At 42.4% G+C, this 15,066-nt stretch overlaps 2 protein-coding genes across 6 annotated transcripts in view; one reads left to right on the forward strand and one right to left on the reverse strand.

The window, feature by feature from the left end:
• Positions 1-9,259, forward strand: part of ppp3cca (protein phosphatase 3, catalytic subunit, gamma isozyme, a) — a 34,162-nt gene extending 24,903 nt beyond the window's left edge. For 2 of the 5 annotated variants that reach the window (XM_063896320.1, XM_063896321.1), the window contains 7 exons: positions 135-229; positions 312-437; positions 1,001-1,078; positions 2,042-2,126; positions 2,782-2,879; positions 3,598-3,624; positions 5,879-9,259. In XM_063896320.1, coding sequence (XP_063752390.1) covers positions 135-229; positions 312-437; positions 1,001-1,078; positions 2,042-2,126; positions 2,782-2,879; positions 3,598-3,624; positions 5,879-6,027 — 658 coding nt within the window. In that variant the 3' untranslated portion in view covers positions 6,028-9,259. The remainder of the gene's footprint in view (positions 1-134; positions 230-311; positions 438-1,000; positions 1,079-2,041; positions 2,127-2,781; positions 2,880-3,597; positions 3,625-5,878) is intronic. The other 3 variants (XM_063896322.1, XM_063896323.1, XM_063896324.1) reach the window with 3 other exon arrangements.
• A 2,571-nt stretch (positions 9,260-11,830) lies between these two features.
• The window catches only part of adam28 (ADAM metallopeptidase domain 28), a 37,792-nt gene continuing 34,556 nt past the window's right edge, over positions 11,831-15,066 (reverse strand). The window contains 6 exon segments of the mRNA XM_063897499.1: positions 11,831-12,581; positions 12,718-12,810; positions 13,040-13,094; positions 13,176-13,281; positions 13,372-13,462; positions 14,450-14,530. Of these exon segments, the coding sequence (XP_063753569.1) occupies positions 12,549-12,581; positions 12,718-12,810; positions 13,040-13,094; positions 13,176-13,281; positions 13,372-13,462; positions 14,450-14,530 (459 nt within the window). The 3' untranslated portion in view covers positions 11,831-12,548.

Below are 15,066 nucleotides of genomic sequence, written 5' to 3' on the forward strand. Positions count from 1 at the left end.
GTGTTGATAATGTTATCGTTGAATCTATGTTAGGTATTGTATGTTCCCAGGTAAATTAAAAAGGTATGTCCTACTTATTGATTAGTCTCTGCAGATGAATTTAATACATTGATGTGTGTTCCTGCTTGTTACAGGTATCGGATGTACAGAAAGAGCCAGACCACCGGCTTCCCGTCGTTAATCACAATCTTCTCCGCTCCAAATTACCTCGACGTCTACAACAACAAAGGTTTGTATTTACTGCTCCCTCTCGTCGCTCCTGTGTTTCCCGGGCGGCAGTCCTTCACTCTCTGTCCCTCTGTCCATCCCAGCGGCTGTATTAAAATACGAGAACAACGTGATGAATATCCGACAGTTCAACTGCTCCCCCCACCCCTACTGGCTGCCCAACTTCATGGACGTCTTCACGTGGTCTTTGCCTTTTGTGGGAGAGAAAGGTACGCTTTTAATTTGGAGAAATCGGGATGGAACAGCCTGTAGTTTAATGCATACAGTTCAAAGGGACCCTATTGTTCTTTTGGGGGGGTTTCCTTTCCCTACAGACTCTTAATGCCTGGACGTTTAGGGCTTATAGCCGCAGATCAGCTTCAGGAAGTAAAATAGTTTATGTATAGAGAGGATATTAGACGTCAGGTTCTAGCTCAACAGTCAGTCAGTTACAGAAAGTGTATCTTATGGGAGGATATTCAGACGTACATTTCCTTTTAAATTGCATTCATTTTGGTCAGTTTTTAACCAATCACAAGCATGATTTCGCCCCTGTGTGTTTGGCGGGGGTCTCCAGCTACAAACTGTGGAAATATGAATGTGGTTTTTGATAAACATGTCCGACATAAGGGAGAGTGCATTAATTCATCTCTTTAGACACTTCAGTCTCCGACCAGTTACACATTTACCTTTACCAGTGGATAGAAGTGTTATTGTCTAGATTAAAAACCAACACGATGTCAGGCAGGGTCTCAGAAACGCTTCCTGACATGTGTTTCCCCCCCCCCCCCAGTGACGGAGATGCTGGTGAACGTGCTGAACATCTGCTCTGACGATGAGCTCATGTCGGAGGGAGACGACCTCTATGAAGGTACAGATGTTGTTATCGTGAAAATGTGCAAAATAAGTAATTAATTAGAATTAAATAAATACAAGAAGTTAAAGTTTACGTCAAACCAAAAGTAAATTGTCCAATTAAAAAATAAAATAGAATAAACTATGAAGGTAATTCAACATATGTTTATTTTAAATCAAGACGGGATATTAAACTATCCAATAAAAGATGTAAGAAGTGCAACTGAAATGAACAACAAATGAAAGAAAAGTGAATTCATTTACAGACGTGGACAAAGTTCCGTTACAGAAAGAGAAACCCACGACGGTCTCTGAAACAACTTCAAACTGACAAAAGTAGTAATGAATAAAAATGGATTGAAAAATAGCGAATGAAAATCAGACCTTGCTTTTGAATCGTGGTTCAACAGAATCATTTAAAAAAACTAAATACTGAATGATGGTACCCTTAAGTTAATATTTTGAGTCAATCACAGCAATCAAGCGACTTTTGTTACTCTCAATGAGACCTGCACCTGTCGACGGGTATTTTGGCCCACCCCTCGTTTACAAACTGCACATAGGAAGTTAAAGTAAGAGTGGGCAAAGATAAAAAAATGCAGTATAGATATTTAATTAAACGTAACATCTTAGATTAATGAATGCTTGACTATATAATAAAGTCAAATATCCTTAAAAGAGACAAGAAATTAAGAACATGCATACAGTATTGGACATTACTAACACATTAGTCTGCAACATTGTTTTTATGTCTGATATACATTGATAAAGAGGAGCGTGAGACTCCAGAATTTCATTTTCAATGAATCTTTGAATGCTTAAACATTTATACTGCAATATATATTTTAATTAATTTCTATAAAGATCTGTAGTAAAGCATAATGTTTCATTTCCAATAATGAAAGACATGTGCCTAAAGAAATAGAGGAAACACATTATCAATGGCCGTGTTGTTACTGTTTCATTGTCTGTGCTGCAGGTGGGACGTCAGCGATGCGTAAGGAGGTGATCAGGAATAAGATCCGCGCCGTGGGGAAGATGGCTCGAGTCTTCTCCGTGCTCAGGTCGGACATCACCGCTCAGGATAACCCTGCAACACATCCTCAGAAAACACACAATAAACCACACTTCTGTCAATGTCGCAATATAGACCAGGAAGCATTCTTTAGGCCCCGCCCACTTACGGTCTAAATCCTGCATCAGAGCGAAGCTGAAAATAATAGTGTCTTATATTGCACCTCCAACAACAAATAGATCCAGAGCTCCGGTTCCTTTACTTCCTCTCCAGAAAAAAGGAGAGTAAAAGAAAGGATCAGAAATCTCAGTCTCAGTGTCAGCCTGCTGCCTGCCACTCGTCCCCCGCAGACCCACCGGACATCCATCCCCTATTTGTTCTCCGTAAGCTGTCTCTGCCGTCTGACCAGACATCTGACCCCATCTCCATATCTCTGGACTCAGTAAACCCTTTCTGACCCACAGAGCGATTGTTCTCTGGCAGCACTTTAACATTTCAGGGGAAATCTGCGTTTTGTTTCCATGAAGAGAGGATGCTGGGGACCCGGACTGCACATTTCTATCATGAAACTTAGTTGTACTCAACATTTCCGGGTTCACTCTGCTGGCAACCAGACCCAATCCAGAGATAATCATGACCTCTCAGGTGTGTGTGTGTGTGTGTGTGCTGCTGAAATGTAAAGTGTGTGTCCTGTGTGTGTTCAGGGAGGAGAGTGAGAACGTGTTGACGCTGAAAGGCCTCACCCCGACTGGGACTCTTCCTGTGGGGGTGTTGTCGGGGGGTAAGCAGACCCTACAGACTGGTGAGTGGATTTTGTTCTCCGTAACCTCCATCTTCTTCCTCCTATCTACCATTCAGCACCACCTACACCCCCCCTCCTCATTTCCTCACCCAGTTTGTGTTTGTAACATGTGTGAAGCCTGAGCCCCCCCCCCCCCGACTATAAGCTTTATCAGAGATCTGTGGGCAGGTAAAGTCAAAGGGTACTGGATCAATGACCCCCAACAGGAAGTGGTCTGTACCCTTTGACTTGAGCCCCTCAACCTTTGGATCAGAGCCGGACCTCGCCCACCAGAGTGCATGCTGGGAGTCCGGCTCTGTCTCGCACGATGCTAACAGACGTAGCGTAGCGATGAAGGACGAACCAACTGATGGTGACCTTTAGGAGAAGGTCATTGTCCACATCCCTACTTCACACACGTACTTCACATACTTTCCTCTGACTTTTTGTGACACATTATGAATTGAAGCGATGGAATCCAGCCCCCCCCCCCACCCCCCACCCCTCAGACTCTTAGCACCCAATCCTCCTCTCAGCCCTGCTCACCTCTAAGTCCTGCTGACCCTCTAACACCGGCTCCATCTTAAAGCTCCTGCAGGCTTCCTCTCTGTAACCCCCCCCCCCCCCCTCACTGATGACGGTTTCACTCTGTGTTTATACCCGGGGGGTTTTACCTCACTGATGTGTTTGCTGTTGTTGATGACTGCCTTTTCTCCTCCTTTAACTCTTGTTACCGTAGCTACCATTGAGGCAGCTAAAGCACAAGGTACGCTCAGCTGTCGGCTCTCTACTCTCTGTGTGTGGTTCACCTTAAACCCCCCCCCCCACCCACCCTTTATAATCTACCTTTACCTTCCATAGCTCTCTTAGTGCCCCCCACTGTTTCTGTATCCCTGGTTATCGTTCTACTTCACGGTTGCTCTTACATTAACAGAGTCTGTTGCACAACACTGGCACTTTGCATTAGCTGGAAGACCAATCAGATAAGGTGTACCTAATAATCACATTCAGTTGCAGATGCATGTGAAACTAAGTACTGCACATAATTAGAATAAACAAGAGTAGAAATAAACAGTTACACAATGAACACATCTCAAAATAGAAAATAAAACAGAAGTGAAAACAAAGCTGATAACAAATGAAACACCACTGAGGGAAAAATCAAATTAGATTTAAGATTAAATAAATTCATAAAAACACAGAAGTGGAAGTTAAAATAAAATATGACTAAAATGTTCGTATTAAATAAGAAGTTAAAGGAAGAAAGGCGTGTGATATTAAACAGTGTCTCATAAAATAAGATATGGATAAAGGTTAAATAAAACATGTCAGGGAATGATAAAGAAAATGGAATAAATACTTTTATACAAATAAGAAGTTGAACTAAGAATGTGCAATATGAAATGAAATAGAATAAAGACATTCATATAAGAGTTCAGGGTCAGATGTGCACGATGTCCCGCTATATATAATTCATATTACAACACACGGAGGAGCGTCAGAGGATCCCGTGGCTCCCCGTCACAGTAAAGCTCTCTAAGACTCCGAGGCTCAGAGCGGGGACCTCCCTGCCGTACAGAACATAATCCTGTTAGCTGTCTATCTGGAGCTCCCCCCCCCCCCCCCCCCCCCTGTGGGAAGAGCCAGGAAGGGCTTCAACAGCCAGGGGAAACTCTTCTGTATCTAAAAATATAAAGCATTATTTCCACTATCCAATAATAACTTTTCCACCACTGCTCTTTAAACTCATTAATGGAAGCCGTTTAATCAGCGTATTCATTTAGCTGTTCCATTTTTCACTACAGGTAATTATTTCAATAGTGTTGATTTGACTATTTATTCAAACTGTTTAATCATTACTCTCATTCTTTTAGCCGTCCAAGAATTACTTTAAGAGTTTTAATATGACTATTATTTAAATGATTTAATCACTAATTATTGAAGCTTCTTTGAACTATTTTTGAAAACAGATTTTATTTTTATAATTAGTATTTTTTAAATTATTTAAACTGTTCAATAGTTTTAACTTTGAACATTTTATTTAGAATGATTTTAACTGTTTAATAATTACTTTTTATAAACGATTTAAATAGTTTTAATGACTATCAACTATTTATTGCCCGCATTACCTTTAGCCACACATGTTGACTTCCATGTTGGCTTTTCTAACTGGTTTTTGATAAGCTTACTGGTTATTATGTCAGTAAATATAGAAGAAAACCATTATGTGATTACATTTGATAGAGGTCAGTATAGCACCAACTCATAACTCTAGTTTTATTTTCCTCTTGAACACAACGTTAATTCATAATGACTAACTTCAGCAAACGGTGCTTCATCCTCACAGACGTCTGGTTGTGCAAGAGCTGCTTTGCCCCCCCGCTCCTGTGGTTGTAATAGAAATATAGAAACTGAAATGATTGAAGAGTTTCTTCTGAACAAGTTTGCTTTTTATCTGCTCACGTTTTCCCTCTGGTCTCCTGGATGTTTCCGGACGTTACCGTAAGTCTCCAGAGTGTGAGGTGTTCTATGGTTGTAGTGTAGCGGTCTGTCTCACCCGTGCATGTGGTATTCACTCATCTGTACTGTGACAGGCTGTGGGTATTACATTACCTCACAAGGCTGATTCAAAGGTATATAGATCATACTCACGGTTCCCACGGGTCCTTTATAGCTCTGAAAGTTAGGGAGTAATGTGGGAAACATAGACCGATATAGAAACTGGTCATTGAGAGGGTTTGAATAAATACATGTATTATTATTATTGTTGTTGTTGTTGTTATATATTGTAAAGATTAAAACACCTCATTTATTCAGTGTTTTAAGACCGAAATTTCTCCCCCAAAAAAATCTAAATCAAGTCAAAGATGAATAAAAAATCCCTCCTTCAAAATAAAAGGACCAGCACAGAAACCCCGGTGGGAGCCCTGCGTATCGTGCACATGTTGGGACATCAGTAGGAAGTTCCTCAAGAGTTTTTCCAACCTTTTATTCATTTATTTGTTCTCGTTTCTCCGCAGCCATTCAAGGTTTCTCCCCCACGAGGAAGATCCGAAACTTCGAGGAGGCTCGTGGCCTGGACCGGATAAACGAGAGGATGCCGCCGCGCAAAGACGGCAAGCAGTCCGACGGCACCATCAACACCAACAAGAACGGCACTGACGGATAGGGAACAGAAACACCACCCTCCCCCATTTTACCTCCCCCTCACGTCCCTATCCTCCCCCCTCCGTCTCCTCTACTGCCTCTCGCTCCTCTTCATCGGGGAGGGACGCGGACTCATGGGTAGATAAAACGCAGGCGTCAGCGCTGAGAAACAAACGTGTTATCTAAAGGGGGGGGTTATTTATTAAAGGTGAAATGTTTAGATTTAATAGCAACATTTTGAGGTTAACGTATCTGAAGACGGAGCCTCTGTTATCCAGGAGCTCTAGTTACCTTTAAACACAACTGTTCTCCGTCAGTGTTTCCTTATCCTCTCCGACGACTCGTTTCCATCAGGAGAAACACGCTGCCGTTCCAGAGAGGCCGATACTGACACATCTGCAGCAGCTCTTCAACACCTGCAGCATCTAGAGAACATTCAGCAGAGGAAACATGAGCAGTTTACTGAAAGCTGCAGAAACCAAACGCTGCAAGAAGCTCCAAACACTCTTTAGTGTCCCCTGGTCTCCAGCTGTGTGCGTCTCTCTTTAGTGTCCCCTGGTCTCCAGCTGTGTGCGTCTCTCTTTAGTGTCCCCTGGTCTCCAGCTGTGTGCGTCTCTCTTTAGTGTCCCCTGGTCTCCAGCTGTGTCCGTCTCTCTTTAGTGTCCCCTGGTCTCCAGCTGTGTGCGTCTCTCTTTATTGTCCCCTGGTCTCCAGCTGTGTGCGTCTCTCTTTAGTGTCCCCTGGTCTCCAGCTGTGTCCGTCTCTCTTTAGGGTCCCCTGGTCTCCAGCTGTGTGCGTCTCTCTTTATTGTCCCCTGGTCTCCAGCTGTGTGCGTCTCTCTTTAGTGTCCCCTGGTCTCCAGCTGTGTGCGTCTCTCTTTAGTGTCCCCTGGTCTCCAGCTGTGTGCGTCTCTCTTTAGTGTCCCCTGGTCTCCGTTGTGTTGGAGCTTCTTGCAGCGTTTGGTTTCTGCAGCTTTTAGTAAACTGCTCATGTCTCCTCTGCTGAATGTTCTCTAGATGCTGCATGTGTTGAAGAGCTGCTGCAGATGTCTCTGAGTTCTGATTTGTGTTTCTGTATCTGCGTCCTCTCTGAAGCTGCAGTTCCTCCTGATGGAAATGTTGCTCACCATATATTTTGTTTGAAGGATAAATTATGTTTGTGTTAAGAGGTGAAACAAAGAAAAAGGGAAGTTAACTTTATCCGAACAATTATCTAAAGGATCGTTTTATACTTGAAGCACAGATTTAATGAAGACTTGTTTGTATAAAAATGTCCACAAACTTTGAAGGATCCCCAAAGATGCTGAGTGCATTTCTGTTCAGTATTCAGATCATAACTTACCAACACTTTGTTCCTGTGCTCACTGAAGGCTGAATGAAGCTCTGTGTTCAGAGGATGGAAACTAGGATCAACCAAAAAAAAAAGGGAATTACAGAACAGCAAGTCTTACTGTCAACACCACCAGACCTGCCAATACTCCCCCCCCCCCCCTTCTAGTTCTTACCTTAATACAGTGGTACAGGTCATATTTCTGTGTCGGACCCTGAAGGCAGCATCTCCCTGGTCCAATGGGATCTCCACATATTAAACCACTTTATGATTTCTGAAGTAAGAAGCTAATGTTGGGCTACAAAGGAACTACAGCACGGTCACATGACTTCAGGTCTCCACCGCTAAGCTAAAGGAGGCTAATGTTGGGCGTGATGACGTTTAGTCGTCTCCTTTTAGACACTTTTTAGCAACAAAACATTGAATCTCTTCAGCTTGTGTTAACCACAGAGTTTATTTCAGGCTAATAACCAAAAGCACATTCAGAGAACCATTGAATTCCAGATCAGGGGACAGGAAGTGCTAAAATGCTGACTAATTTCCAGGTTTTTAGGACTCTTTCCTGCACCACTCTTCTCCTCCTTCAGATATCAGAGGAACGTGACACAGACTGATCCTCACTACTTCTTGACAAACATCAGTTTTCATAACATTTTGCCTCTGTGTTTGAACGTCAAATGCTTAAAAACGTGGTGTTATTTTGAGGCGTCAGTGTCTCCATCCACTGCTGATTATACAGAATGTTTTACAGTGAGGGGAAACACAACGGACTGAGTCACCCCCCCCCCACTGATGATACTATAAGAGGTACTGTAATCATCTCAAACATGGCTGACTCATGCATACAGTATATCATTTGTATTATTTTTACATACAAAGAGCTTGCAGGCGTGTAAATGCTTCCACCTCCGCTCCCGACCCTTTAAGACGTGCTTTTTAAGAACTTTTGAAAACAAACACACAACTCCACCGGTGCTTCGACACACCTGACTGTAGCTCTGCAGAGGGAGCTGGGAAACCTTTAAGATTTGCTATTCTCTTGTGAATTTCCCCTTTTTTTACGTCACAAAACGAGGCGTTAGCGCTCATGTGCCATTGCCACCTTGGCCACACACCTCAACATCTGCGTGTGTGTTTGTGTGTGTGTGTGTGTGTGTGTGTGTGTGTGAGAGAGAGAGGCGGTCCATCGCGCACCATTACAGATTCAATGTCATGTAATGTTATCTTTAAGGTTTAAACTATTGTCGTTCTGTTCAGTAGACTTCTGGCATGTCCCTGAAGATGGAGTGCTGGAGATGGTTGTTGACACTGGGTATTCTTTCAAAAGTGGAACTAGAGGGACTAGAATTGGCCAAATCTGAGCACCCCCGTCACCTGGTTTGGACGAAACCCCGGTAATAGCCTGGTTTAGTGTCCCAAATGCTTTCTAATAAGCCCCACATTTTTAACATGTTGAAAATGACACTGGATAAGTTCCTTAATGGACTTCCTGGACTTCCTCAACATTTGATTCAATACCAATCACCAAAATTGATCCAGTGGTAAAAAATACTGATTCCAAGGCTGGAAATGACGGCCATCTTGGAAAAACGGTCCCAATCAAGTGGCTTTTTTAAAATGAATGGCCATGAAAATCTTTCTGTACCACTTCTGGAAGATGACAGCGATCTGCAGCACGACGCGTTTGGTTTACATTCATAACTGTGACGTTGAGACTTGTTTTTGAAGGCTTTATTGGGTGAGCCGCACCGTATACTGACCTCCTGTTAGGTCCTATACATATCTCGCAGAATGTACAAACCATATTGTTCTTTAAATATCTTCTAATAGCTGTAAAAACTGTACCGTATTTGTCATGCGAGGCCATGAAATCTTTTAGATGTACCACTTGAAAGAAAATAATAAAATTCAAACACAGTGTTTTATTCGACTCGTCTTTGAGGTTTTATTTTGTAGTCCAAATAAAAGTCTAAATGAGATGCAGTGCATATGGAGGTCCAGACTGAATGCTGAAGCTTTTGGCAGGTCTTGAGTGTTGTCCATCACAACTTGTCCCTCAGTGATGGTCTTCAGTGGGGCTGGACTGTGATGCAGGGAAGATGGGGGCACAGCACCTTCATCTCAACCAGGAGGATCCCAACGTCAACGCAGCGGAACGAGTCCTCATCGGAGTCCTGAAACGAGTCCTCATCGGAGTCCTGAAACGAGTCCTCATCGGAGTCCTGAAACGAGTCCTCATCGGAGTCCTGAAACGAGTCCTCATCGGAGTCCTGAAACGAGTCCTCATCGGTCTGAAACGAGTCCTCATCGGAGTCCTGAAACGAGTCCTCATCAGAGTCCTCATCAGAGTCCTCATCAGAGTCCTCATCGGAGTCCTCATCAGAGTCCTGAAACGAGTCCTCATCGGAGTCCTGCAACGAGTCCTCATCGGAATCCTGAAACGAGTCCTCATCAGAGTCCTGAAACGAGTCCTCATCAGAGTCCTGAAACGAGTCCTCATCGGAGTCCTCATCAGAGTCCTCATCGGAGTCCTGAAACGAGTCCTCATCAGAGTCCTGAAACGAGTCCTCATCGGAGTCCTCATCAGAGTCCTGAAACGAGTCCTCATCAGAGTCCTGAAACTCGATTGACACGAGTACCATCAGGACCCGTTTCATTTAATACCCATGAAATAAAAGATGCTGACGGATGTGTGTGTTCTTCATTCCTTCAAAGCTCGCCTCAGTATGACAGGAACATTCAGAGTTCTGCAGATGTTTTTCCAGTCAGATATTAATGAATGTTGCTGACTCTTTGAATGTGTACTGCTCAGGGGAGAGAAAGGCAGCCTCTTTCCTCAGATATAAACTCACAATACTTCCACTGCACCTTCACAGGAACCAGGAGAACAGAACAGAAGAAAGGGTTTAGCTCAACAACTCCAGCTACTAATCACATTGTCCTCTGAACGTTCCGCTAAGTCACTGTTGTAAATGTGGGAAATCCCTCAGGAGCAGAACAGACGTTAAGTAACGCTAGCTAAAACCCGTGCAGATTTAGCTCTAAGCGAACGTGTTTTGTGCAGACCGGTCTTTTAGCTAATCCATGCCAGAGAGATATCTACAGGTTCTGCAGGGTTAGTGCTGATGCCTTTTGGTTCTGGTCCTGTCTCTAGAGTTCATGAGGTTTAAACATGAGGCAGCGATATTTTTATTGACCATATCCAACAGATTGAGGAACTTTTCCATTTGATATTTCTGCACACAGAAGATGAGAGTGTAAATCCCAGCTGGGGTCTGCTCTTCAATCTGTGGAGTTCACAGTATAAACTTGTTGTTCCATTTCTGCTGTTTCTTTACCTTTAATTTGTTTCACATTTGTTCTTTTCTATTAATGTCTAAATGTTTCTTTGATTCTTCATATTTTACTTCATTCTGATTCATTGTTTTTATTGCAGTATTTCTGAAATATTTCTTGTGTTTTCATATTTGTAGTCGAAGTGTTTCTATGTTTCTTATTTCTAACATGTGTTGTTTAGACTCTGATGTCCCTGTCTAATGTCTGCTTTTACATCCTTCTCTTCTTCTTTTCATCTCGGTCTAAATATATTTTTCCAGTCTTTAAATTCAACTTGTTCGATTTATTCAAATCCAGTTCAAACTTTAAAGAGTTTACAGAACTTTTTTTAGCTTTCAAACAAACTGTAGAATAGATTACATTAAATAAGTAGAATCTGTTGAAAGTATAAATAAATGAAGATTTTAAGATATTCCTTTTTTATTTTATGTTTCTCTTCTCTCTGCATGAACTCAGCCTCAAAGAAGCACGTTTTTTAATTTGATGATGAGCCTCACCTTCTGTGTGCAACCAATCGGGGAAGAGCCAGAAAAAAGACAAGACAAGATTGGTATTAGTTGCCGATAAAATGATTACTATAAACTGGCTTAACCCTCACCCCCCTGGACCAACGGACACAAAGACTTAAACTGTGTGGAAACTATGAAACTCCAGATGGAAGTGTCTCTAGAGTGGGCCCCTGTCCTGTATTTAGCACATCTGGTAAACCTCCACCTGGACTCACTATTCTTTGATGTATTTTATTGCTGCTATTGTATATTGATTATCTTATACACATCTTTGAATATATAACTCCAGTTGGTTGGCCTTTTATGGATCATTTTAGATAATCCGGGATATTTGATCTTGTTCTGCTGTAGATATGCTTATACTTTATTTGCTGTAAATGTTTGGATTTACATTTCTCATTTTATTATGTCTACTTATTCCACTGCTCCTGTCACGCAAACATTTCCCAATGTGGGATCAATAAAGTGTCTGTCTGTCTGTCCATCCATCCATCCACCCATCATCCATCCCTCCCTTTGTAAAACAGCAGGTGAGTTCATTCTCAAACAACGCGTTGCATCACGTCAAAATGTATTCGTGACGGTCCCACACATTGCATAGCGTACGTTGTGCGTTCACAGTGAAATATTTGCCCGTTTTTAAACCCAGTGTTCACAATTTACAAACATTTTATTAGTAATGCAACATCAATGGTCCGTTTGTAAGAAACATTCAAATATATATATTTCGTAGACTCCTACACAATCTGCACGAGCTCACACAGTGAACCCCATTGAGACAGAAGTGTATGCTGATATCACATGATAGAATTGACCTGATCTGGTTGTGTTTTGTCTTAATATGTTCTGTAAATATATCACAGAGACTGTATCTTGTATCACCAACACATTCATCTCCTTTCGTTCCTTTCGTTTGAACAAAGGCGTTGCTTTGTGTAGATGACTCCGGTGGCAGTGACAATTCAGTCCTAATAATCTTTTGGTTTGTTGGTCTTTACACATTGCACCATCATGCACCAGAGAAGCATCACCATTATTAACAGGCAGAATAAAAATACACGGTAAAAAATATTGCAGGAAACCGTCTGACAATAACGTTCAGTCTGTACCGTTATGGAGACAACGACATGTATACAATGGTATGGCTCACACTCAGGGCGGTGTTTGCACCCTGTGCTAAAACAAAGTGCATGAAGAACAGCTCATCCCAAAAAGCATCAGCGCACGAGATGAGTTCAAGTCCAGTCTTTCTTTCCCGCACATCACGGGTAAAGACTCCGTCGTGCTGCAGAGGAAATCGCAGAGGCGCGTTTATTCAATCGTTGGGTTGAAAGTGAGTCACTGCAGGATTTGGCACAGGGTCCGACCTTCAGACCTTCGGGGGAGGAACCGGCCTCAGAGCCTGGAGGAAAACACACATGCATTAATTCACTAAAGAATGCACTTTTTTTACTGGGTACAATACCTTTTAATTGAATGAATATTACTTTTGAATGCAGTAAACATGCACTGTAGTTATCGTACAGTAGGATCAGTACCTGGCGTGCAGCGCTGTAGTTCTGGCCCGGTGGTTTGGGTCTGTTTCCCGCTGGAGGAGGTGGAGGTGGAGCTCCTTTGGGTTTTCTTGCAACCTAGAATTAAAGTTTTTGTTATTAATGCATCGAGCTGTCAGACAGTCCTCTTCCTCCAATGTGTCCCCTCGATGTTTGGGGTCATTTGTTGAAACCCGTGGATCAGAGGGAGCGCCAGAATGAGAGCTCATTTTTCTCTGACGGTAAGTGAATGTGAAACTGGACAAAAACACGTGTGTTTAATATCCAACATGAATCCAACTTCACGGTGGGGGTTTCCCAGCATTACCTGCACTGGCGTCTGTTGACTGTGCATCACTGGCAGCTTCCTCTGAGTGTGTGAACTGTGAGAAAACAAGAGATTTGACTTCAAAGAGGTGGCTCTACAGGATAGAAGCACACTGAAATCTGGTGTTGTTACTCACGTTGGCAGCATGGGACTCTGTCGTTTCTTGCAGATGAATCCTACCACTCCAGCAATGGCACCTAACACCACTAATATCACCGTCAGAGCGATGGCAACGGTTGCTCCTGCAGGAATGGAGGTCAGCATCATCATATCTCAATGCAACTTCAGTCTTGGTTGTGCAGAAAGAACACAGTAACTGCAGGAAGCCTCACCTGTAGAGAGACCACCGTAGGCCTCTTTGGAGGTGCAGTGAGGAGGCATCCAGCCGGCCTCACACTGACACTCACTCCTGTGGTTACACACCTGGAGGACACACAGTCAGTGTTTAATGGCACCATGCAGGAGCAGCCGTGGTAATGCACGGGCGCCTTTCAACACATTTAACTCTTCATTACCGTTTAATTTACCCATAAGTCTTATCATTTAATATCGTTTAAGCTGGTACTGCTTCTTACTTCCAGCCCCAATGCGTCGATGATTCAAACATTTGTTCCATTTCCAACAATAAACACATATAGCAGGTATTTGTATTTGCAAATGTGTGTAACAGCTCAATTTGGAACACTTTTTGGCTTTTTATTAAAGGTAAATTCAGTCAAATCTACACCAACGTGTGTGATGTATTGCATCACAGTCTCACAGTTAAAACATTCTGATTTAATGAGTATTTTAAAATGTATTTATATTTCCTTTTCATTAAACGTAATGATTGGATTTTTCTTCTTTGGTTTTCTTTATTATTTCATTTTATGTTTAAGAGATTTTCAATACTTTCATTTAATGCATTATTTTCTGTTCCAGGTCTAAAAAGGTGAACCTTAAACCTGCATTCTCTGTGATATCCAGCAGGGGGCGCCTCCTCTGAGTGTTTAGAAGTCTATGAGGAAATCTCCCTACATTTCACTTCATCTATTCCCTCAGTAAACATTTCCCTGATGGGTTTTCAGTCTCAATCTCTCGTTATAAACCTGCTTTAATACAACATGATGTTCAATTAGTAAAGTACGTTCCCATTTAAAGTAAAATAGATGATATAGCAGAGTATATTTTAGGGGCGGGGCTTACTTTTGATTGACATGTATAACCTTTTTCGCCGCTTGAGTTTTTACTTCCTCAAAGCTACATTTGGGTCGCCTAAAAATGACTTATTCAGTAAAATGTTGTACTACTGGTTCCAATAAACCACAAGGCCGATGTGTCCTCTAACCAATGTGTGAAGTCAGTCTGCCTCCACGTCTTACACACAGTATGTAACTAATAACAACATGAACTCTGAGCAGTGCCACTTACAGCGTGTCCTTGGCATTTCGCTGAACAGTTTGTATTTCTGTATGCCGTCTGAAGCTCCACACACTCATTCTGGCTGCACACCTGGAAGACAGAGGGAAGGGTCTCACTTATATCGTAGATTTAATTTAGTGTTGAAACATTTAAACATGTGCCTGAAGAGGTCAAGGTAGCCACGAATGAAGTCGCCATGAAAAGTAGTGCTCACATTATTGCCTCGTGTAAAAAAACTATGGCTCCTGTTGACAAAGTTCTAGGCGTGAACAATCTGACGTAACTCAAGAACAACCTGTGAGAGGTTCCTCTGTTTCTGGTCAAACATGTGGCAGGGAGTTGTAGGAAGTAATAATCAATATTCCGAGTAACTGCAACACTGTCTTATTTTGAAACACTGTCTTATTCTGAAGTGCACTCTTATTTTGAAATGGTCAACTCGTAACCGGATGCAAACGACATTGAATGCAACATTGCTGGCGCTTGAGGCCGGACGGAGGAAAACTGTGGGTTTGAGCGTAGGTTTCCTCAACAAGCGAAATATAAATACAGGGTGAACAGGGGAATCTCTTGTGGTGTTATACATAAAACACACAATGAGTAATACTCCTTATTGCCACTGTAAT

The sequence above is a fragment of the Eleginops maclovinus genome, chromosome 12 (genome assembly GCF_036324505.1).
Source record: "Eleginops maclovinus isolate JMC-PN-2008 ecotype Puerto Natales chromosome 12, JC_Emac_rtc_rv5, whole genome shotgun sequence".
NCBI lineage: Eukaryota > Metazoa > Chordata > Actinopteri > Perciformes > Eleginopidae > Eleginops > Eleginops maclovinus.